Genomic DNA, 26,199 nt, shown 5'->3' on the forward strand with positions numbered 1-26,199 from the left:
CACCCCATTCTGTCCCTGTCTCCATTTATCTCCGTCTCCCCCTCCCATAAACACATACACACGCACGCACACATGCACACACTTCAACCTACTGGCTTTTCTCCTCCAAATTTAACACTCTAATTTGGTAGAGAGCTGGCTGCTGTGTTATTGATGTTGCCAGAGGTCTGATCCATCTAGAGCCTGGGACAAGGCTTCAGTCAAAATGGCTATAACTCAGAGGCATCCTGCTCCCTGTTTGCCAGAGTATCAGACCAGCATTGGTAATTTAAAGGTTGGATAGACAGCCAATATTACTGTATGCACCTGCCTCGCTTCATCACTCTAAAGGGCCGGATGCCAGTGCTCCGAAGCATTTGGTAAATTTCCATGCTTGTTGAGACACGTTGGATTGGAAATCAATTTTTGTAACTTTTCGTAGTTGCAAACTTCAACAAATGCCGTCTTTAGGATTATACAATATGGAAATTAAGATAAAATAAATTTTAAAAAGAAAATAAATGTCTCTACTTTTCACAGTGTTCACAGAGAGGGATTAGCACATATCCTGTGTGTGTGTTTGTATATGATGGTGTGACATGTGGGATGGATTAGAGAGGTTTACTTCAGAGTGAGCTCTGCATGCTGGTGCTTCTTCACATATCTTTTTCTCCCTTATGTATGTGTTTGTGTTTGAGTGTGTGTGTCCACCCATCTGTGTGGGTTTAGCTGGAGGGCAAAGCGACAAGGGATTGGAAAAGCTGGGTGTTTCGTTATATACCATTGTCTTATCACAGAGATATATAGCCAAACAGGACACAGAGGGGCTGAGCCTGATCAGACAGCGATGAATGAAGATCGGAAGGAAGCACAGACATGTAAAAGAAAAATTTAAAAAAGAAAAAGGAGGAGAGGAAAAAGAAAACATGGGGAGGAACAATGTGCTCTCTAGATGCCCACAGGACTATGGTTAGTGTAGTCTCTGATCATTGATTAAAGAGCTTTATGTTCTCCTACCCACAGCATTGTGGAGGACACGCTCACCTCTCTCAAGCTCTGCCTCAACCCTCCCGCCCCCTATTCTTACTTCCCAGGGCTGTCCATCCTCCTGCCCTTTCCCTTCTCTCTGTCTCTATCTCTCTGAAGTAATGGGCAGACAACCATTGCTGTAATTTCCTCTGTACTAAAAACTGACAACTATAAAAGGTCACACAGAGGAAGTGGTCTCATGCTTCTAATCACTCAACAAGAGCAGGGCCACTCAGTCCATTCAAATATCACCATGATAAAGACAAAATGTCCTCTACTACTGACTGTTTTCTTTTATTTTTCTGACGTAATAAACAGTTGGACACAGAGAATATAGTGTCTACATTTATTTTAAATGCCCTTGAGCTACACTTATATAAACAGTTTTTTCCTTCTCTGAATAAAATAATTTGGCAGGATTTACACGTTCACTAAATTAAATGATTGCATAATGGGTCATGGTCATGCTCCATGGAAAGCATTCATAAAATGTGAAATATATTGAATGCATGCACCTCAAGCAAACAAGACAGAGTTGAGCCTACGTTATTGGTTTGCTGGGGTGCATTCGACTGAAATCAAAATCTATCTCCTCCTCCTGTTGTTATTAAATGGATGAAAGCTCATCTCCTGCTTTACAGCTCCCTGTAAACTAGAAAACATCACTCGACCAAATCTGATTTCTCCTGTGGGGATGACTTCATTCATATATATAATAATTTTTAAATGCATATACCAGTCAAAAGTTTGGACACACCTTCTCAATGTCTTCATACTGAAAACATCAACTATATTAAAACAAGATATGGAATTGGCGTATATTTTAGATTCCTCAAAGTAGCCACCCTTTGTTTTGTTGACAGCGCTGCAAACCCTTGGCCTTTTCTCAGTGAGCTTCATGATGTAATCACCTGAAATAGTTTTTACTACACAGGTGGGCCCTGTCAGAGTTCATTTGTGGAATTTCGTGAACTCTTAATAGTGTGGGGACCATCAGTTGTGTTGTGCAGAAGTCAGTTTGGTACACAGCTGAGAGCCCTATTTGACAACTGTTAGAATTCATATTGTGGTAAGAACCAATCAGCTAAGTAAAGAGAAACAAAAGTCCATCGTTGCTTTAAGAACTGAAGGTCGGTCAGTCGAGAAAATTACTAAAACTTTGAATGTGTGCCCAAGTGCAGTCGCAAAAACCATCAAGTGCTATGATGAAACTGGTTCACACGAGGACTGCCCCAGGAAAGGAAGACCAAGAGTCACCTCTGCTGCTGAGGATAAATTCATCCGAGTCACCAGCCTCAGAAATTACAAGTTAACAGCACCTCAGATTAAAGCCCAGATAAATGCTACGAGTTCCAGTAGAAGACACATCTCTTCATCAACTGTTCAGAGGAGACTGCGCGAATCAGGCCTTTATGGTCAAATAGCTGCTAAGAAACCATGACTAAGGAAAAGCAACAAGCATAAGAGATTTTTTGGGGGCCAAGAAACACAAGGAGTGGAAATCTGTGCTTTGGTCTGATGAGTTCAGATTTGAGATCTTTGGTTCCACCCGCTGTGTCTTTGTGTGGCGCAGAAAAGCATGGAGGAGGTGTGATGGTGTGGGGGTGCTTTGCTGGTGACACTGTTGGAGATTTATTCAAACATGGCAACCACAGCATCCTGCAGCGACATCCAATCCCATCCGGTTTGTGTTTAGTTGGACCATCGTTTATTTTCCAACAGGACAATGACCCCAAACACACCTCCAGGTTGTGTAAGGGCTATTTGTCCAAGTAGGAGAGTCATGGAGTGCTGTGCCTGATGGCCTGTCCTCCACAGTCAGCAGACCTAAACCCAATCGAGATGGTTTGGGATGAGATGAGATGACATGAGATGAGATGAGATGAGATGAGATGAGAGGGAAGGCAAAAGAGCCAACAACTGCTCAGCATCTGTGGGAACTCCTTCAAGACTGTTGGAAAACCATTGCACATGACAACCTCATGAAGCTCATTGAGAGAATGCCAAGAGTGTGCAAAGCACTAATCAAAGCAAAGGGTGGTAACTTTGAAGAATCTAAAATATAAAACATGTCTTGAGTTATTTCACACTTTTTTCCAAATGTGTTCATTCATAGTTTTGATGCCTTCAGTGAGACTCTACAATGTAAATAGTCATGAAAATAAAAAATAACCATTAAATAAGAAGGTGCGTCCAAACTTTTGACTGGTAGTGTAAATCTATCTATCTATCTATCTATCTATCTATCTATCTATCTATCTATCTATCTGTCTACATATACATAAAAAACTGTACAGTATGTGGGCCACGTGCAATGTGATTCCAAACAGCACCAACTACATGTGATGACATAAAACTTTTAGAAATGCACTTTACTGAGCAGGATGACTCATAATCCAAATCATGATTTTAAAAATGCATTTTCAAAACCTAGAAGCACAGATCTGAGGATGAATATATGGCATTAGTTAAGGAGGATCATGCAATAAATATTGCAATCCTTCCACATAGATTCATTAAACATTGAGCAAACACATTTTGGTTGTTAAAACCAGACAAATTTCAGAGACCTAAATAGACTTATACAGCATGCAGCATTTGCCGTGTTCATTTACTTTGAGGTTTTCTGCCACAAGTAGCAGGTGCATTAAGTATCAAAAGAAATCGATGTGATTGTGGTGAGACAAAGAGCACAGACATTGCAATTATTGTGAGTGTATAAGAAAACATAGTTGAGCCAAAAATGGAAGATCGAGTCAAATAAACATGAACACAAAAGAAAATGAGACAGAAGAAGAGACCACAGTCTATTACGAGTTCCATCTTGTAGTTTGTGTCTACATTGATTTGTTGGGGACTAGGATCTCTGCCTCTTCCCAGCTCACCTAATTGCTGTGACCCGCTAATTACTTCACTAAGACCTAGCTGGACTCACCTCACTGCACTACTTCTCTGTCTAAAGAAAGTAAATGTGAAGGCACAAAGGGCAAACGAGGCTGGATTAAGAATGCATGATATATGTCAAAGCAGGAGACAGAAACAAGATGTAGAATGAAACAACAAGTGACAGACAGACCAAGTTGGGAGCATATGTTTTATATCTGAGTTAGTTTTAAGGTGGAGGGTACTGATGCTTTTGTCTCCAACTAATCTGCATACATAATTAAATAAATCTCTGCTGATTAGACAATCACAATGATGAAGACAATAATGACAGTTAATTCACTGGGAACAACATGAAGCTAACCTACCTGATGGGATGAGCCCAAATTCCCAGCTGGGTACAAGAATGCCAAAAGGATTCTTTGTACCAGTATCTTCTGTTGTTGGCGGGGTTTTATGTTCCTCTGACTTTAAGCCCTTGAATGGCGTCCAATGGCTTCCCACAACAAAAGACTCAGAAACGGCAGATCTGGATTCCATTTCTGTAGCAGCAACCTTGATGTCTGATACGGCAGTAGTCAAGTGAATGACTCCAGAAGTGGTTGTGGATGCTCCTTCGGGTGCAGGAGTCGATGAGAGCCCCTGCATGTTGGGTAAACTTGTAGCTTTCTCCTTGTCTTCCTGAGCCCACGAAATGGAAATAGATGGCTCCTCTGTATAAGATCTATTTTCTATAGTGGCTGCTGTGGTAGCAGGATCCACTGTCTGTGCATCTCTGCCCAGAAGCTCTGCCGTCGTCATTTCAGAAGTTGTCAGCATCTCTATCAAAGCCTCATGTGCGGTAATCATCACCTCATCAGTGCTTGTACCTTTACTGTCTTTTCTATAAACTGGGGTGAATCCGGAGTTTGAACTAACTTCTCCGCTGTGTGAGGAGGTAGATGAGAGCTTGTCAGTAGGCCTGTGAATGTAGAAGATCTCGCCCCTAGCCTCCTCTGCTGACTCTGTTTCCTGGGAGACCTGAGGTGGGGTGGTGGGCTGTTCCACCAGCTGCCAGTGGGACAGAGTTGTGCGCTCAGCCACAGTGGCAAAATCACTCTGGCTGAGTGAAGATTTCGACTCAGTAATCACTTTGATGCCACTGCTGTCCAAATTGTTTTCTTTCATTCCAAATCCATCCGGCACGTTGCTCCCTTCTCCACTACCCTCTATCACTTTCTCCTCTCCTGATGCGCTTCTGGCAGTTGGAGTATTGACATTCTCTGTATCCTGCTCCTTGCCTTCACCTGAATAATTATCTGTGTAGTCCTGTCGAAGGAAGGTGGGCAGGGTCATCATCTCAATGGGTCCTGCTTTAGCTTCCATTGGCTCCCAGGTGGGTTTTTTACCCACATAGCCCACATTTTTAGGAAGGCCTAGTTTGGGAATGCGCATTGATTTGATGGCCCACTGAAACTGGGAGCTGGGAGCAGGAACAAAGGTAGGGTGTCGCCTGAGACCCTGAAGACTGGAGAAGTTGACATGTTCACTGGGTGGTGAGCTCTCAGTGGGATCCGATTCAGGGATTTCTATAGAAAATACAGAGACAGAACAGACTAATTAAGCAAAGCATCAGGGGATGTTATCTAGAATTAGCAATTTAAAACTCAAGCACAGACTACATCAACCCCATGGAGACTGTTCAGGGAACATAGTTAAAAAATGAATGATAACAGCAAGAACACAGATTTGCTGTGGCCAGTGCTCTGAGCTGGAAATGGTGTGTGTTAACTGTATCTGATTTCATTCATAGTATTTGCATATTTCCTTTATTCCTGCACACACACTGTACGCAGTTATGAGATAATAGAATTCTGCTTTTTTCCCCAACCGAATTGGAATTGGATTTGCAGGTAATGGAAAGGGTGGATATTGAAGAATGAGGTAGGTTCACTGGTTGGTGCAACCACTCACCCACTGACCCACCCACTCATCAAGAACGAATAAATAACACGACATAAACGATGCAACTCTGCAAATAAAAGTTGCCCTACTTTACGGCAAATAAACCACAGAGCCATGAGCAACCTCGCGCCCTTAGAGAGCAGTTAAGAACGGTGGTCCTTGTTCTGCACTGCACAGTGTTTGGTTAGAGACCAACAGTGAACTTTAAAAGCAAAGAATACCATCATAGATGCAACACAAGATAGTGGAGTTGGAGTTGGAGTCTATCCAATGGAGGATTTTAGATACAGTGGCTGTAAGCCTGCCAGTAGGGAAACACAAGTCAGAAAGGGCTTGCACAGCCAGCCAGTCTTAGCTAAGTCTTGGTGAGAGAAACACTCAAATAATCAGGTCCAAATGTGTAAAAATAATCAAGTGTGTGAAAATGCATGTAAATAATGAAGAGGGAGTTTACCATGAAACAATGGAGGTTGAAATGCCATGAAGTCATTCCTTTTATGCCTCTCTTTACCATTTGATTCCTGATTACACAAGCAACAATTCCATAAGCTCCATCAGTAATATCCCTGTTTTTTTTTTGGTTTTTTTTATATGAAGTTAAATAAACAAAGAATAATTCTTGGTTGCTTGATCAATCAGGCTGAGTGGCTATGGTTTCAAACTGATTTCATACACACTTATCTGTCAGGATGCAAAAAAAAAAAAAAGAACAGCAAAATGTTCCTCGCGCTTGACCGGAGCACAGAAATATCCAACACTGCGTTTTCCAATTGAGCTTGGAAAGTACAGTTTTTGTTCATCATATTTATCATGTAATAAACTAAAGCTGTTAATAATTTAAACACATTATTTCAGAATGAATTATATTAACCAGATCAAACAAAGTAAACAATCCAGAGTTCTCTCAGATGTGTTTATTGCCTATGGAGCCCATTTTCCCTCAAAGCTGCATTCTCGAATAGAATTTACTCTTCTTAGTCTTGGTTTGTAACGCAATCACCTGCAGAGAACAATTGTAGTTTAGCCATGCCATGTTTTTCTATTATTTCCATAAAACTATATTTTCTACATTTTTATGCACTGCTGCAACAACCTAAAGTGTATTAAAATGTCTTTAAAATCTTAACTGTGCTTTTACACGTTTACTACGGACGCAATGTACCTGAGATGTAGGTTCAATTTTTCTTCTGTGTGTTCCTTGAAGCTGTAGTCAAATGATAATTTTGGCAAACTAAAAGAAGCAGTTAACTGCCATTTACTGTAAGCTGGATGTTTTGGATATTTTTCTGCACCACTGGAGCTGATCAGTGTAGGTATTAAAGTTGCTGGAGTTTGTAGACAAAAATTGGAACCTCCTCTTCTGGAGTATATGCACACATGCCCACAAATAAACTCACACCAAAAGGATGGGAGGATGTATTCAAATGTAATTTCACACTTCTCTGTCCCTGTTTCTCCACTCCCTGTGGATTCTTTTACCTAAAACAAGTTCCTGCTGGTATACAGTTGCCTGTAGTGAGAGAAGCCATGTGGAAAAATGCAGATGCACTTGCAGCACGATAAGCAAATGACTGGCTCCACAACAAGCTCCATCTCGATCTGTTTATTTAGATGAAATGTTCCACTGTATGTTATCAGCTTACAGCTTTAAACCAGGCTCTGTCCACACCATCAATAATTCATTCTGTCTGCATGTGTAACTCATGGATGATTCGTGGGGATTTTTTTTAGGACAGTGGTGCAGTCACATTACTGAGAGGTCTAGTTAGTGATCCCACCTTTATAATCATTCAGCCCAGTTTGGCTACCCTCAGTTCAGTTAACGTGTCAGAAAAGTATAGCAATACACCACAACAAATTACCTCAAGATGGACAACATGCACAAATATGTCTATGCATAAAATATTAAAGTGTATGTAAATTATTCAGAAGGTTCGCTGTTGCCGTATGCCTAAGTGAGGTTTACGAGCCTGAGGTTCATTTCCATAAGAGCCATGTAGCCTGGCGTAATTGTCCTATTAATAATCCAAATAGCTAATTACATACTTTTACTACACACACTGATGGAAGTGAGAATAATTAAACACATTAATCTGGTTTGATCATCTATGTAATGACCCATGTAATAAATAAAATGAGACAATTAGGCATAGGTTTGGGTGATTTCATGGCGCTATTTAGAGCATGGTTAGAGTTCAGCTCAGCTGCTGTAAATCTGCTGGTGGAGGGCTTGGTGGAAATGGCCAGAACTCAGAGCAAAAATGCTGCAAAATAAACTTATAATGAACCTCATTCAGACAGTAATTGTGTGCTTCCACTGAGTGGTTCTGCTGTGTTGACTCCACTTTAGTGGAGTAAACGGGCTGAAAGAATCCCTGCAGGTCAGGCAGACATGATATTAAATTGCGAGCGAGGACACCGACAATGATAGAAAGAGAAGGAGCGCGAGACAGAAGATGGTACTAATGCCAGCTCATTCCATCTACAGATATGGCATCTAATAAAAAAAGACTGAGGTAAAGTTATTGCATGGCCAGGTGAATCATGTCAGGAGCAGCCACACTGAGTGTCAGTGTGAAGACCTCACTGTCTTCTGAGACTGGTATGAAGCTGGCAAATATTTCCTCAGCTGTGATTCTTGACCTGAATATAATTTGTTAACATGCTGTTTCAGTTTATTAAAATGTTCAAAATACTCATATTTTCTTGGCAAATTATTTAACTTAATGCTCTTGATGCAAAGAATTTTGAAGCATGTGAAATAAATGTGATCATTATATAAATTCCCATCTTAACAAATGTTTTCCTCCCCCTCAATCAAAGAGACAAAACAGCAATGTTAATCGCTATCAAGTGTTGAGCCCTTGATGCACAACAACAGCTAATTTAGCTCATTGGTTCTACTAGACATGAGCTGGGCAGTTTTCCATCACAGCAACATTAAAAAAAAAAAAAACTACACCTCACACTCCTTCCTCCATCTTTCCCTTTGTTTGCTTCTCCCTTCCTATGCTCACGCTCCTCGTGTGTTGTTCACCCACATTGTAGTGATCATTACTGCCTACCTTCAAAGAGCTGGGGCCTAATTGGCAGAGACATGGATGGTGGTTAGAGTGAACGGCATTGCAGCCCAGCCTCCATGTTAATTGGATAAGGTTGTGAATAATGCATGCGGACTAAAGGATGGATTTTCATTAATACCTTGGGATTGGGTTGCTATGGGATTTCAGGTAGCACAGCAGTGAGTATTTATATTAATAAAGCCAGCTATTGCTAGGTGAGAAAAGCCTTGCACCTTTATTGAATCATTCTTTTGGCTGCTGGTGTGAATGTTTGTCTTACTTTGGATCTTTCCTATTTAGCTGGTGCCATGAATGTGTTATTTGTGGCGGCCATTAAAGAAAAGCTTCCTGCTTCCATCAACCCAAGGTTGTAGTACACTTTCTTTTTAGCCTTGCTTGTTTACCTCTTTCTGATGTGCTCTAATTTAGTATTATAGTAGAATACACTGTATAAGGCAAAACAGTTGATGTGTACAATTTTGATGAGCTTTAAAGTCAGTATTTGGTAACACCATATTTATTTTTTAACACAGCCTGAACTCTCTTAGACAGCTTTCTTGTAATTCCTTTTACTATTCTTCAGGAATAGTTCTCCATTCGTCCTGAAGGACATTCAAAGCTCTTCTTTGGATGTTGGCTACCTTTTTGTTCTTTTCTTTGTCAAGATGAGGCAGCGTTGCTTCGGGAGTGTTGCTCTGGGGAGGCCAATCCATGACTGATAGTGTTCCATTGTGTTTTTCCATCCAGGTATTCTTGTATGCACTGACCTAATCAATTAACTTATTTACTAATCAAATACTTTAAAGATGGTATTGTATGGTGGATCAAAATCTGATGGTACTTCTCTGCATTCATAATTCCATCAATTTTGACAAGATTTTCAACACCACTCGCTAAAATGTGGCCCCAAACCATGACAGAGCCTCCACCATGTCTTACAGATGGCTGTAGACACTCACTGTTGTGCCTCTCTCCTGACTTGCTCCACACTTGTTGATCACGGTTTCAACCAGAAATTTCAGATTTGGAGCCATCACTCCATCAGACCTGTTGCCACTGATTTTCAGCCCAGCTCTTGTGTAATTTGGCAGTTGTCAGGCTTTTCTTGCTGTTGTCTATCCGAGAATTGCTCCTTGACAGCTACACTTCCATACACTTCTGACAAGGCTTTAGTGAACGGATGATGAATCAACTGAAGGGCCAGCTGCTTCTCTCAAGTCCTCTGTCAGGTCTTTGCTGGATACTGCTCTTCTGCTGCAGATAGTTTTTTTTAGACCTGCCATTTCTTCTTTTGTCCTCTGTTTGTCCTGTTTCCTCAAAACTTTTAAGGACACACAGCAAACTATGCTAAAAAAAAAATGCCTGTTTTTGGCTAATAACTCTTTGAAAATTACTTTATTGTACCACAAACACTATTTTATGCCAATCAAACTGTGTTATTTTTGGCATTTCTGTAGATTCAACAGAAGAAATCGCAACAAATGACGTGCTTTTACAACAAGCTGCTATTATAAGGCTAGCTAAAGAAACAGTTTAAAATGTGTTCTTTGCTAAGTTGTCTGTTATGTGTGGACACAACGCTGGCTCGTCCCTTGAGTTAGGTGCCCTTTTTATGCTTGAAGGATTCAAAGGTCAGTCTTAGGTTGCTTAACAAGCAAAGAGGCATTCCATTCAAAATGGCCACATGCAGGGACTGGATGGAAAAAGTGTGAAAGAGCAGCCAATGATCAAAGAGAAACTTTGAAAGACCTTCAGACAGCTGAGAGAACTATAGCCCAACGCCACTTTAAAACAATCACAAGAAAATCTGGCTCCTTGGAATCAAAGCAAAAAGAAATGAGGGGCTCAAGACTTTAGCACAGTATTATATATCAGACTTTGCACTCCAGATTCTCATGTCTTCCTTTAAATCTCTGGATTTTATGACTTGTATGTTTGGGGTTTTTTTGTATCCTTGTTAATCACTATGAAAGATGGATTTTGAAATGTTTCTATATTATTCTATATTATAATATTAGCCACAGGTATTCCCACTAATATAGTCTAATATAGCTCCATTTCCTAAAAAACAGGCTGTAAGTTGTCCTCTTTTAAACAAAAATACAAAAGGCAAAAAAAAAACCATTTCATCACATTCAAATAGGTTTAAAAAAGTAAGCATAGCTGTTACTCTTACAGCCTGCAATGTAAACAAAGCGCTTTTTCAATAAATATGAGAATGAAGGCAGAACACTCCAACACCCTGCATTACTGTATGTGCTGTGCCCCCTTTGTTTGTTTGCAATTACTGTTTAATTAAATTTACAGCGATACTTCAAATTGCCCTGCGGAGGAATATATTATAGCATACTCGAGGGGAAAGAAGATAGAGTGGAATGGAGAGGCAGAGACTATTTAAAAGGCATGACACAAACAGATTCTATATTTACCAGAGATATTCAAATGCACTCCGCCTCCATTTGAAACAAAACAGCTTCAATTTAGGCTCATTTCTGCTTCAATTTCACGTGTAGTTATTTGTTTTAAAGGGTAAAGTTGAATTGTAGATAGAAATATACATACAAATTAAAAGCTGAACTCATACCTTTAACAGCAGATTGAATGTGGTCAGCGATGGGGCTCGTTGTTCTCTCTCCTGGAGGGCTGCTCGTACCACTTGCCTCTGTGCTTTGGACTGCAGGTACTAACTGAATCAATGGCATCACCTCTTTCTCCTCACTGGAAAGACCTTCTTCTGAGTTCTGCAGCTCAGTCACCGGACTCCTGAAAGAAAAAGTGCCACTTCTGTGCTCCATAATGGCATTATCTATGCTGCCCTTTTTCCCACTGGGTTTTGGAAAACTTGGGTTCCTGCTGGGCGCTTCCCCCTGTGTTTGGTTATTTGTTGTCTTTTCGTCTGGCACCATGGGTGTTTTCTCTGTATCATCACCTTCCTCACTCTGAGTCCAGTATCTAAAAGGCCTCATAAGAGTGTTAACAAAGTCAGTCAGAATACTATTACTGGTTTGAACTTGGGGCGTGGAAGTAGAAATTGAGGATAATGTTGGGGTCTCAGATCCAAAGTAGCTTCCATCTTCTTCCTCATGGGCAGAGCCTCCATGCTTCTCGAAGGTTTCAAGGTCAGAAACGCCCAGAGTCTTGCTGTTATTTAAGCTGTGTGACTCATTCTGGCTGGGTTCTGGCGTTCCAGGTCCATCCTGAGTTTCATCCCAACCCTCCTCAGGCCTTAAGTGGATGATCACATGCTCTTCGGAGATCTCAGATGAGTTGTTGATTCCAGCAATGGACGGGACTCGTACTTCATCTAAGTCAACAAGGCCAGTCCAGGTGGAAGTCTTAGGAATAGAGGCACTATCCTGGGCTTCGGTTAATAAGGACATGGCCTCTGCTGCCGGGTGAGGTGTCTGATACAAAGGCTGTGGCTCCGCAGCCTGCACCCCTGCTGGCTGGTGGGCTGAAACACACAATCACACATCAATTGACTTGTTTTGTCTTCTACGTTACAACACAGCCAAAAACCTCACATTCCTTATTTTTAAGAAGATTAAATCCAGAGTAGGACACACATGTGTTATAGATATCACAAGTAGATCTGTTTTTCTACAAAAAATTACAACCATTTGAAATCAGCAAATGTACAAATGTGACTGTATCCACAATATTATTCACACAAACCATATCTATGTTAATAAACAAAATCCATTACCATTTTTATCTACTTTTAGCTATCTGAAAGACATTATTCTTGTAAATCTGCATTCAGGATTGTTGGTGCTATGAAGAGGTTCATCTGTCAGCTGTTTGTTTTGACAGATTCACTGCTGCTCTGCTCTCACGCTGTTCTTGTTTACTTTAAAATTACTGGGTTATGCAGATGTTTCACTTCAGTTACATTTTCATGGGCTGACAATGTGAAAGATGAAATTGTCATTCTTTCTTTTTTCCTACCTAAATATTAATTTGTAGTCTTCTCATAATATCAGTTCTTATTCTGTGTGTGTTGATGGAAAAAGTTGGCTACAAACAGTGAACAAAATAGTTCATTCGGTTTGAAGATGAGCCCAACTTATTCGTGTGTCAGCAGATAAGAGGACAAGGCCAGACACAGTCACTGCAGACCCCAGCTAGACTTGCTTTAGTCATGCTCTCACTCTTATTTGATCCATATTTCCATTCTGTCTTGCAAGCGCAGCAACCCACAACATACAAGCCCTGATATCCATTGAGGGGAAGCAAATGTCGCACAGTCTCTTCACAACTCCTTCATGTGTGACACCAACATCTCATGTTAATTAAAAATCAGAAGGGGAAACAATTCCCCAGATACAACGCTCGTTACCATGGCAATTACCACAATGTAACTGCATCACGTTCATTATCGCAGAGGGCTTAGTACCTCGGTAGCAGTAGGCATCAAACAGAGCTGCGGTGTCAGGAAACCCAGTCCGGTTCGGGTTGTTGTAGACAGTCCGTACCCCAGGCTCGTCTCCGCCGCAGTTCTTCCGCGGGACGTTGATGGGATAGCGAACGCTGCCATCAGCGAGCCAGCCGGGATCACACTGGTCAAGACCAGCCTGCCAGGCGAGGAAGAGCTGCCCAACAGTAGCCAGCTGGGCTCCCAGGGAATGGCAGTGAGTGGAGGCGGTGGCAAGGCTCAGCTTCTCTGGCACTGTGGAGTGAAAAACCTCACCTGGAAGGTGTAAAAAGAAGCGTTGAGTTGTATTACAGAGCAAAAGCACTTCAGCCTTGAGAAAATTTTTGTTTTGTTGGTTGGCAGTTGCAGGATTTTGAGTGCTGGTTGATTCTTGGATCATTTGGTATTGAAAAATTATGTTAAGTGAATTTGAGTTTGTGTCTGTCTCTTCTTGGTTGAATCGTATTAGTATTTTCTTTTAAGGTGCTATAATGGCAATCAGTTCTAGACATTTTCTCTTTCTCCTTTGTGAACTGTAAAAAAAGTAAGAGGTGTAGACTAGAAGTGAGGAAGCAGAAGGCATTTATTGTTGCCTGCAATAATAAAAGGAAATCAGTAATTCAAAGTATTAACTAAAGGAAATTGTTTGCAATCAAAGACATTTTTTTTTAAAAAGATCTAAGTACACAGACAGCGAATAAAAGAAAAGAAGAAAAAAGAGGCTGAAGAATGGTGCTGTTGATGCTGATAAAGAAGAAATTCAAAAACAGGCAAGACAGAGAGTGCTCAAGAAGAACATAGCACAAATGCATTTATATGATCGCTGGCAGCTCAGGGTGTGGTGATGAAAAATATATAAGCTGGAGGGTTGGACAGTAAGAATGAGGAGCAGAAAACAGAAGAACGCATTTGATACGAGGATCTAGGAGATTTATGTCAAGAAAGAAGAGTGTCACTTCAGTTTTTCTGAACAGTTAAAAAGGTCAAGATCCAAGCAAAATAAAATGGGAAAGAGCCAGAAAGGGGATATATGAGGTGTTATTTGTCAGAACTAAAGTTAGAAGATGCTTAAATAGGCATTTAAAAGGTGCTGAAAATGTGCTAATTTTTATAGATTGCAGATTAAATTAGAAAAGATTGACAAATCAGCGAAAGACCTATATACTTTCATTTTTTTGTGCAAATCAAGCCCAGCTGAGCTTTTGTACATGTAGAGAAAGGTCTGTTGCAGAATTTATTAATTCATCTTTTAGTTTTTGTTGTTTTCTTATTAATGAATGAAACACCAGCTATGTATCACCCAGGAATTTTGCTTTGACTGCAGACAATTATTTGCTGATTACTTCAATCAGGTTGTTAATTCCACTGAACAACATTCTTAACTGCAGGATATAAAGTCTAGAGATGGTTGCACAATTTTCTCTTCTCAGCACATCAGTCCCATACTAGGTGTTAATATTGTCTTTAAATAGTGGAATGGCTTTCTTACTACTATGATGCTTAATGACAGTTGCACACCTCATACTGAGAGACCTAGATAAAGTAACCCCTGTTGCAGGTCAGAATGCGGTGTTAAAATTATTAGAAAAACGGATGCCAGTTATTGTAATTGGGCTTTGGAATTTGCACGAGGTTAAAGTATGACAAACACTTAAGTTCAGTCAGGCATAGACGTGATTATGGTGTGAATGACGAATATATGCAGTGTTAATATTTGCCATTTCAGCACTGAGCCCATCATTCCCCTAGAGGAAACACCACGCTCAGCACAGCAGGGAGGAGAGAGAAATGATAATCACTTTCCCCCTTGAGGACCACATACTTACAATCTACAGTTGGATTTTTGGAGATGATCTAATATTCTCTAAAAACAGCACTAACACTTGAAAGAATGGCTTTCATAGCAGTGTGGCAACAAGAGAGCAATCAGAGCTCTGACAGCTTAAATATACTGCGTTACACAAAGGATACACTGGACGTACGATTGCACTCATGGAGCTTGTCATGTAGTATGAGCGGTAGTGAACTTGTGATGCCTGAGCACACTTGCACAGCTGTCATCTATCTAAGATAAGTAAGGAGTGGAGAGGCTTCAGTCACCAATTAAATCAAACAGGAGGAGCAAAATGTTAGATATGTTTGTTAATTTGACCTAAAAACAATAAAACTTATCAACTAGTTTAATTGATTTATATCCATAATTCCCCCTGGTGTTTAGCCGCTGCTCAGTCCTCATCAAGATGGCAACAAATACTGTGTATCCAATATTGAGATTAAAGAATAGAAGGCTAAAAATGTAACTGAGACGTTTGAGAAGAAAGAAGGCAAATCTCAAAGCACATCAATGACTCTTTAAGAGGAATAAGCATCATAAAGGTCACTGGCTGACTTGATGTCTTTCAAGCTGAGGTTGCATCATCTGTCATTGTGACAGACAGGGTCATAAAATGTCCATCATAATCTATTATTACCAGTCATTTTAATTTTAATTTATCCTGATAAAGAAATATATTCAATAAAAAGATAATAAAGAAACAACTCAGTCACTGTTTAATACAGAGAAGAGAACATGCATTTATCAGGAAAGGACAGACAGTTTCACTGACCTTGGGATCACTCCTCATGTCAACACCACAAGAAGCACGTAAGTTTTTACTCAAAGTGACACTAAAATACTCCAGCCATTGTTATTAAACAACCAAATGTGACGAAAACAGGATGCTCGCTTGATAAAGTAAGATAACTGATGGGGCCACTGTCAGTAATCCTATAATAACCCTCATTGTAACCTCATATACTGAAGATTGGCGACCTGTTCAGGGTGCACCCCGCCTCTTGCTCTATTATAGCTGAAGAGAATGGATGGATGGGATGGACGAGTCTAGAAACACTGCCCCCAGGGAGGCGATCAGAGGTCAGCAATACTGTTTTTACATGAGACCACATGTGTTTCTTCTGTATCAGGGTGCAACAGAATCCATCTGTGACCTGCAGTGGTCACAGATGCACCCAAAGAAATTGAGGGAGGATATTTCTGTATAATGTTTGATGTTATGTTTAGAAAAAGAGAAGTCGCCAATGCTGTGAGCACTATTCTTGTCACTATTGCATATGAATTATTTGATCTAATGGCAGGTCACCATCATTCTTCTAATCTGTCAAAAATGATGGACGGCCATCTGATTTTTCTGTCATTCAGTCAAAAAGAAAAAGTCAGACAATGACAGAAAATATTTCATCACTGCAATATTTGATTTCAAGATGTAAGTACAAATGTTTTCTTTAAATAACGTTTAAATAGCTTGATCATGTGGCCATCTTTCTTCTCTAATCCTTAAAAATGGTTTGAAGTTCTTGTAGATTTGGAGGACTTTCATTTTGCACAGTAGCAGCTTTATAAGGTGCAGCCTACCAGCTACTCTTGCTATAATCGTCAGGCTTTGAGGTGATGCAGTAAACACTGACATAGTTGTCAGATCTATCATTCAAGATTTATGGACATCTGTGAAAGAAAACCAAAGCAGGCCTCCAATTTCTAGCCAACAACCACTGATTTTGATGTATGAAAACCAACTCTGTCTCCATCCGTCTTGCAATGCTTCCAGCTAACTGGCATTAAACAGAATACTCTGTAAAAATGCTTCAAACATGCATTCAATTGCTATATATTTTATATGATGTGATGCTAACAGATTTAGGCTATAGGCAAAAAGTCAGCCAACTTGCAGTTACTCATCCATGGAGAACAACTTAAAGGTGGAGCAACACTTTATGAAATCAGGATATGCCCTCTAACTTGCAAAGTAAATCTATATTAGGTCTCTAATGTGTAAAGAGAGCTTTCACCTACCTTTTTGCAGTTATAAGTGTGCAGTCAGGGTTCTGAGTTTTCTGTAAAATATTATTCTTTTGGCTTTGAGAATCATTTGTTTTGACATTTTTCTTGTAATAGCATTTCCTGGTCGGTTTCTTTATATTTATATTTTCTGTTTTTACTTTTACTTCAAGTTCGGTATTTAAGTCACTGAGTTCCTGTGTGTTCCTGCCTCCCTTGTGTTTTCATGGCTTGTTTAGTCTCTGTTTTGTTCCCATTTTTTTTTTTTTATTCCTTTTGAGTCATTATGTTAAGTTATCCTCAGCTGTGTTCTCACCCATTACCTCTCCACCTTGTTATCATGTGAGTATATGTCGTCTGAGTCGCCTTGTTGTTTGCCACGTCGTCCCTCATTGCTTTGCGTTCCTTTGTTCCTTGTTGTCTTTTATTTGTATTTTATGGCCCTGTTTTTAGGTGTTGTTTACATTTTGCAAGACAGGATTAAGGTTGTTTTGCTTTTTCTATTGCAGTCCACCTTCGACTCCCACACAGCCGATCTTTGACACACAGTCCATGACATCTTTATTACATCCTTGTAAAAATCTCACAATAAAGATTAAAATGATAAAAATGGAATAAGCATGACACCAAATCTATAGATTTCCCGGTTTTATTGTGTAAGCTATTGAGTTTACAACATGCAGCAATTGGGGTAAATAAGATTTTGGACACATAAGATGTGCCCAGTGCCACCTCTTCTTGTGGCGCTGCAAATCAGAGCAAACTTTTAGGATAACACTACTGACCCACTTAGCTTCTGCCTTCAGGCCTCTGCATCTCCCTCAGTTGAACAAACTCTCCTCCCTTTCCTCTCCCACTGCTCTTCTCTACACTGTGCTAACAGAGTATTAAGGCCTGGTCACAGCCTTCTGGCACTGCGAACCCTCGGCTTAGTGGACCCATGCATGACTAAACTCAAATTTATGGTAGAAGCTCCTGACTCCTACCTTGAAGACGCTTAGCAAAACAGTAGACATCAAACAGCTCATCAGGGGACCTATTGCCGTAGTTACGAACTCCAGGTGAGTCCTCACAATCACCATAGCAACCTGGCCGTGGTGACTGGATGGGATACCTGCAGAGGAACCCAAGAGATAGGGACAATGACAGAGAGAGTGAGAGAAGAAAAGGGAGTGAGATTAATATAGCCTGGCCATGAAAAAAGCAGCCAGAGACTTGGCTCCCCTGGGATGAGTCTGTGTTCACACGCATACAAAATCAGATAAAAGGTACACTTTTATCATTGCCTGCCCTGAATACAATAAGTTTAAACATATCTTCCTCTCAGAGTTGACCAAAATATATTTCCCAAATACTAATGAAAAATAAACACAGAGATGTCCTCCCTTGAATCTGGTTGGAAGCAAGAAATATAGTAACATTCACAATATGCGACAACAACCGCAGGAAAATAATTGGCAAGCACTTCAATGGATACACTATCTTGTTTGTTTTAATTGTTCTGCCCTCAGTGTGAGTTTCACAACCAAATCGTTTCATTTTAAATCATTTGAAAATGCATTTAGTGCTCTTGCAGTATAAGACTGTCAATGCTCAAGCTTTTAGAAAGAGAAAGAAAGAGAGATAGAAAGTCAAGAAGAGGTTAAAAGAATCAGGAATTTCTGTGGTGGCTTGGCATGCCTGTGGGGCTAAAAAGAAAAAGAAAAAAACAACATCAACAATCTATATTTAGGCTCCAACTGAGCAATTATTCCACAAGAACATTGTTTCCTGCAGCACCACAGCGCAAACAAAGAGGCTGATTAAAAGATTATGCTGGGCATACAGGGACTTTATGAAGCACTTGGAAAAGATGCGCAATCAAATATACATGAAGAAGACAGACATGCTTGTGATATAAGAAGAGAACAAAATCTTTTAGTGTCTCAGGCCGCAGCTACTTTCTTTTTGCTTGGTGTCTGATGAAATGGTGGTTGGTGTCTATATTTTTTCACCAAGTATTAATTGGACACTTTCCTCCTGGCTGATGTGCAGTCAGAGCCTCCTGGATCTGGACCAATTAGGTGGCTCCCGAGTGAAAACAACAGGAGTGCGGGATGGAAGGCGAGAAAGAAAAAGGCAAGGAAGTCGTGCCGCAGGAAGTCTGTGAAAAACTGTCAGGCAGACAACAGTCAGTGTGCTTGCCAAGTGGAGCAACGGCAATTTGAAATTAAAATGCTGATATGGAAAACAATGTGGAGAGGCAGGCTCTGACTGATAATGTAAAAAGGGATTTAACAGAAAGTGGCAAGCTGAAGTACATGGCTGACAGACAGCTCAGAGGGGGCTGATGTAGTTAAACTGCCTTACCAGTGTACAAACAAGCTATTAGGTCCAATTATGTTGCACAGTATCAAGTCTATGAAAACCCCCAAAATATCACAATGACTTTCAAACTTTGATACTTTATACTTATAGATAGTTCATTAACTTGTTCTTGTAGACGTATTATTTAGAGATTGTCTTTTGTTATAATGTTTGATAGTGAGGAAAGCAATCAGAAATATTAGTCTTATCTACTGCTTGAAAGAGGTTTTATACGATAACTCTCTTCAGCAAACCGTGTTAGTATGAGAACTAGATAGATAACTTATTTAAAAGTCAAGTTCAGCTGCAATCTATGAGTCAGTAATGTCTATAGGATAAATAATGTGTTGCCTGTAACTGAAGACAGTTTCCTCAGAGATTCTCAAAAACTTGAAATTTGGCACACTGACTGATATTTTTCACCGAACCTCATGACTACACCTCGAGCATAGCAAGCCCAACAAATGGGGTTGGGATTGCTGTAAGTAATTTTGTGCATAGATCTTTAAACCACATAAATAAGGATTCAAAAAGGATCAAGCAAAGCGTTCAAAGCATGTTACAAGGTCAATTTCCACCATACAAAATCATCAAAGTAATGGATGTTTTGAAGACCTCTTCCAGTCATCCCCAAAAATACCTTCAGTCAAATGTTACTGGGATTTTTTAAATGACTCATGTGCGTTCTTAAGTCACAGCCAATGAAAAGCACCAATCAAGTGACATAGATGAACTTCAGACAAAGCCTTATGAAAGTGAAAAGACAGAGCTTACGGAAAGTGATTGTGATTTTTGGCACTATTAGATCATTATCCTATAGCGTCCTGCCTAACTGCTCACCACACTGTTTTTTCATTTCAGCTATCATTAATGACCTTTTAAAATTTACCCCAATTGGATTAGCAGAAAACAATTCAAATAAATTGAGGGTACCAATTCTTACACATGTTATGAAACTATGCATGAACTCATGCCATTTCCCATTACAGTGGTCCCTTGTTTTTCGCGGGAGTTACGTTCTAAAAATAACCCGCGACAGGTGAAATCTGCAAATTAGCCAACTTTATTTTTTACAATTATTATAGATGTTTTAAGGCTGTAAAACCCCTCACTACACACTTTATACACTTTTCTCAGACAGGCATGAACATTTCACACTTTTCTCTCTTGTTTAAACACCCTCAAAGTTCAAACCTTGTAGAAAAATAAGTCCAGTATTGTAGAATGAAACCAAAGGCACCTGCAGGTGACGACGTTTTGTCGACATTGTGTTTGTTGGGGAGAAAATTTACAGACATACAGAACAAGACTTCAGAGTCACACAGCTTTATTGTTGCCATTTCTAGCCAGAGGGAAAATATGTCTTTTTTTCCACATTTTTCTCCTGGATTTGCTGATGATACCCTTTATTTAATGGGGGTTTGTTGCACAGATTCCACAAAAAGACTGAGGAGTCACTTGGGTTTGTGAACTGGCTATAAACATCTTGTGTTATTTAAAGCAAACTCCATGAGTGTGGAGTGGATTTGAGTGATTTGGGGTAAATAAAAGGGTAATTAATGATAGAAGCAAAAAACATCTAAATTTAACAGCGGTGAGGTGGGCGGTTAGCCAGGCCATTCTACGTTGTGCCAGAATTTTAAAAAACGGACATTGTGAATAAATAACTTGAAACCAGTGATTTGGCCCATCACATCATAAGAAAGTAATGACAGAGGAGAAAGAACGCAGATTTAATGCACTTCAAAACTAGATACATTTTTTAAAGACCTGGAAGCTATTTACATTGTTTATATACAGTTTCTAGAATGTGGTAATTCAGCCAGTGTCACTATATTAACTAGTCATATTGAATAATGTATTCTTGAATTTTATTCCAACAAAACCCAAATAGCTCTTGTACCCAGCTTTAAAAGCCTCACCGTACAGTCTGGTCAGAAAGCCAGCCAGCGTCACAGTTGTCATAGCCATCAGCAAAGGTAGCCTGCAGCTGACCAGGTGTTGCAATGGCCGCTGAGTTCTCCATGCACACCCTCTTGGCATCAGCAAAGGACAGGGCATAGCGGTCATGAGGGGCCCGGTAGTGGAATACCACACCTGGAGCAAAGAAATTGTGATAAGAAATAAAGAGGAAGCTCAAAAAACACGAATACATAACATGCAACCTTCAATTCACCAAAGTATTTATGAACTATAACCTTGCACCACTGAAACATGAGCATGTACATGCTCACAGGCATATGTGCACAAAGCCCCCTTGACATCCTCATCAGGTGTTGACATTGTTCCATCTGTGTGATATGAAACTACAGGAGTCAGGTTCAGGAACCTCCATACGTGAGTCTCATTTGCATCGGATAGTCGGTTGGCTTATTTGAGAAAAGAGATGTTGCCCTTGGATACAGAGATAGACAAACAGTGGTGATGTTTATTTGACTGATTTAACAGTACAAACACAGTGTCCCCCTGCTGCACGCCGCCTGCCTCCGAACCCGTGATGGAATGACAAAGAAGACAGACAAAGAAAAGGAAAACCATGCGTGCATTAAACCAAAGTGAAAAGAAAAATAGGCGGAGAATATGAAAAGTTTGGTTAAAAATTTTGAAGTAGAAAGACATGACAACCCCCCCCCCCAATTTTTTTTCACTTGCAAATCTGTAGCTGATCACTGCACAGTATATTCCATCGAACCTGAAATAGAACTGCATCAGAAGGTCTATCCAAGTTCAAGTGTTTATCCTTCAGTTCACACCTCTGGTTGCCTTTCACACAACACTGTGCCCCTGATGTGCATCCAGCGACATGAAAGCTAGTGGCTGTTTGGCAACTAATACATCGCCTTTATCTTCGCTGGCATTGTCTGGGAGAGTGACAGATATTCCTATGTGAGACGTAGGGCCCTTGTGACAATTTGAGCATTAACACTCCAGGCTTTAGCGCAGAGAGTAAGCAGGGCCATTTGTAGACAGAGAGAGTTCCCACAGCACCAGCAGTGCATCTGCTGTTGCGGGCAGAAGAAATGTTTTGTTTCTTTTCTCTTCTCCTAATTTCTCAGCCTCCATCCCTTCTCTTTTGAGGCTGCGGGGTTTTGTCCAAACATAGATGCTACTGTAGCTTGCTGGCTAACACATGCACCAGAGAGATAAATGGGTTTCCTCTCAGCATGGGAAACCCAGTGCCTTTCCACAGGGAATGCACAATACCTCATCTCATCTATTTTTACCATGATGCATCTTTGTACATCCCCACACAGTCTCCTAAGGGAAAAACAGAAAGCCACCATATGATGCCCTCGTTGCTACACTAATCAGGAGCCGGTGTCTCTTGACACTTGAATTATTATATGGCGCAATGTGCTTTAGTGTATAAAAATGTATAATTATTTTTCTTTATTTAACCCAACAAATACAATGAGGCAATTTTGAGTAAATGATCAACCTTTTTTGTTTAAATTACAGAGCGGTAAGAGCTGTTTCAAAGTGCTAATTTTTTTTAAAATACAATCACTTACTTGCTTTCTGGCCATGGATCAGAGAACCACTTTCAAGTCTGACAATATAAACACAGCAAATACAGAAACAGCTAGTCTGACAGCGTTTGAACATTTTGTGCCATTCCGAAAGGAGCAACAGTAACTCTACTACATTGGGCCAAGTGATATTTACATATCACTTAAACACATATGTCTGAACTGCAAGCAATTGGATTAAAGGCACAGCATGTAAATAATGAATGTGTCACAATGAAGTTAACAAACTGAGCAATGCATTACAAGTCTAAAGATAGTTTACTCCCACCTCTTGGTTGTATCATCTTTCTGCAAACGATGTATTTTAAGTTCAGAGTATGATTTCTAAACCACACTTTCATTTGTAATTTGTGACAACGCAGAAAAGGTGACAAAGGAAACAACAGAACATAAAGTAAAATTAAACAGTCGCAGTGCTGACCTGTAAGTTACACAAGCGCTATATGAGGAAACATTTCAAAGCAGTGACATTTTAGACTAGTGTGTTAGACACTGCTGTTCGATGCACTACAATCATCATCCACAAAATAAGAAAAAAACAAAACCAAACAAACTTTTGGAAAAAAGAAAACAACTTCAATCTCTCCAGTAAACTTTCAGAAACTTGCAGAGTTGATATCAGCTTTTCTAGATGGTCGTCTTATAGCTGACATGATCTGGCCATTCAAGTAGTTTCCTTCCATTCAGAGGTTACATTAACAATAGTCAGTGCAGATACACTATGCACTGCTCTTACAGCAGTGAGCTGCCATATGTCACCACAGAGAAAGTCTGACAAACACAATCAATAGCACTGCGTTCTAATTGGTGAGACACAGCCAATTGGTCAGTCAATATGTGCCAGGAGAAAGGAAGACGATGGAGACAAAACAAGGAGGAAGAAAGGCAGAGGGAACAAGGGCGAAATAAAAAAACAAAAAAAAAACAAATGGCAGAAGAGGACATCAGGGAACACACAAATTACTCTATAAGAAGAGTGGTGTGGATTAATATGATATTAATACAGCTGAGCAGTATCAATACCTGCTAATTAACATGTTGAGCAGTTGGTAGAATTAGCGAGAGGACGGCTGTGGTCTGCCATGTACCGTGACTTCCAATTAAGACTAAGCCCTGGAGAAGGCTACTCCTCGCCAGCTACGTAATTGGCTTCTCTCTGAAGGAGTGGCTTTCATGGTGTATTAATCAATTGGCCAAGAACGGGAGGACACAGGGTCTCCCAAGCAAAGTGGCAGGGGTCTCACTTACGAAATGTAATATTCTATGAGCACCTATTAGGTGTTCCTCATACTTGACAAAACCAGATGGCATCCTTGTTGAAGTACTGAAATTAGGCATTAGGCATAGTGGTCTTTACAAACAGGCACACACAAATTTCCCACAGACATTAACAAGCTTGCACATGTTCACATTTGAACATGTGCAGAAACTGAGTGCAGTCTGTCTCTATTACTATGAAGAGTGAAAATGGAGCCAAAAAGTCCTCTGAACTTTTACAGCTGCTGTTGGTTATGTTAGCGGTAGCATGGCTTCGCAGTAAGTGGTGGCGTGGTGTACAGTGCCTAATGCATGAATCAGTTCCCCGCAGTCATTATGATAGTAGGTTATTATTAAAAATAGTGAGTGACCCGACAAAAACCTATGATAGCTTTGCAGATAAAACACCCTGACACAGTAATAATGGTTCCACTAGAGCGAGATACCTCCAAGTAGCGTGGTATTCCACAAATTTCGGTTTCCTGGACAGAGCAAATGGTTTGCCTATTTAGTTAAGCCACCTAGAGCCACACAGAGCTCTCGGTGCAATGCTATTTGACAACACTGTGCACTGCTGGGTTTCTACCTTATTGGCTTCATTAGGCTTTCAGTGCATGAACAGCACCTGAATGGCCCAGGTCAATGATGTTTAATGTGTTTGAGTTCCTTCACCTTTTCCCTATCATCATACATTCTACATAAACAGTAAACAACCCTTGCTGTAATGATTGTACTAGCCTGACACGGAAACAGGGTCATTATTATTCATAGTGGCAGACCTTGAGAGCTACAATGGAGCTATACACAACCAGTGCGGCAGTTATTTGCTGAGACAGTTCTTTGTGTTGGTTAAACACACATAACGCATACATAATGTAATCGCGTACATCAACACATACTGAATAGAAATAATCAGTTTTTATGAGGATACTTCCTGCTTTCTACCTTTTTTCTTTTTCTTACAAAACATTGAAAATAGTGTTAGTAATTCATCTTATAGCCATCAAATTAAAACAAAACCTGGTCATGTCCTAAGTTTGTTACATGTACAAGCTCTGATTAGAATGAGAGGAGGCAGTGGTATAACTGAACACTACAATAATAACACAAATAATTAATGAAGATTATCCCAAATAATTTTTGAATCTTTTTATTAGTTTAGTTCTTGATTTTTTTATTACTGGTAATTCTGTCTGCACTCCCAATGATGCTACATCCAACCAGATGAACTAGTAGTAATTTTAAATTGCTACTGCGTTGTATTCCAAGTTGTTTCTTTATATAACAGATACTACATCCTGAATCAGTTGCACAGATATTGTACACACTACTAAATAATGAAGTGTAAGCTTTAAAATAATTTTCAAATCAACTGGACCGTTACTGGCATCATTTTGAAATGAAACTGGAGCAGTTTTAAAACAGAATCAGTCATCCAGTCACAAATATTATACTGTTGTTTTATTGTAATTCAGCACTGCAGATATATTTATTTTGCAACTGCTTACAAAAAAAGACACTGGAGCCTACTTTTGCCTACCTCCCAGCTCACACTGAACGCAACATCAATGCCTATCCCTGCAGGTGGTGGATCCACAGGATGGGGTAGATACATGGACTTTGCTAGACAGGGGTTCATGCTATTTCTTTCCACTGTAATTGACCAAGCATCATGGTTACAGATCTGGCCACCAAATGCTTGGCTCCAGGAGACCGCCTAGTTTTCTTCGTACTAGTTTGTGGATGAGGTTATCAGGCTCTAAATCTTCCACTTCTGGGGTTTTCTGCCTTAGAGGTAGGGTGAGAAGCGGGTGATGCTAGTGTGACCACTAACTATATTTTACCAGCAGTAATTTAAAAGTAGGTGAAATGTTGAAAACTTTACCTTAAATTTAAAATAACTATCACAGTGAAAGAAAA

The 26,199-nt window shown here is 40.0% G+C and overlaps 1 protein-coding gene across 3 annotated transcripts in view; it reads right to left on the reverse strand.

Moving 5' to 3' along the window:
- ncanb (neurocan b) overlaps positions 1–26,199 on the reverse strand; it is a 175,232-nt gene that overhangs the window by 96,021 nt on the left and 53,012 nt on the right. For all 3 annotated transcript variants that reach the window (XM_084921781.1, XM_084921783.1, XM_084921782.1), the window contains 5 exons: positions 21,415–21,589; positions 18,133–18,260; positions 13,294–13,587; positions 11,482–12,351; positions 4,260–5,459 (listed from right to left, as the gene is read on the reverse strand). In XM_084921781.1, coding sequence (XP_084777907.1) covers positions 4,260–5,459; positions 11,482–12,351; positions 13,294–13,587; positions 18,133–18,260; positions 21,415–21,589 — 2,667 coding nt within the window. The remainder of the gene's footprint in view (positions 1–4,259; positions 5,460–11,481; positions 12,352–13,293; positions 13,588–18,132; positions 18,261–21,414; positions 21,590–26,199) is intronic.

Source organism: Perissodus microlepis, chromosome 23 (genome assembly GCF_051167445.1).
Source record: "Perissodus microlepis isolate ML-2025 ecotype Zambia chromosome 23, ASM5116744v1, whole genome shotgun sequence".
Lineage (NCBI taxonomy): Eukaryota > Metazoa > Chordata > Actinopteri > Cichliformes > Cichlidae > Perissodus > Perissodus microlepis.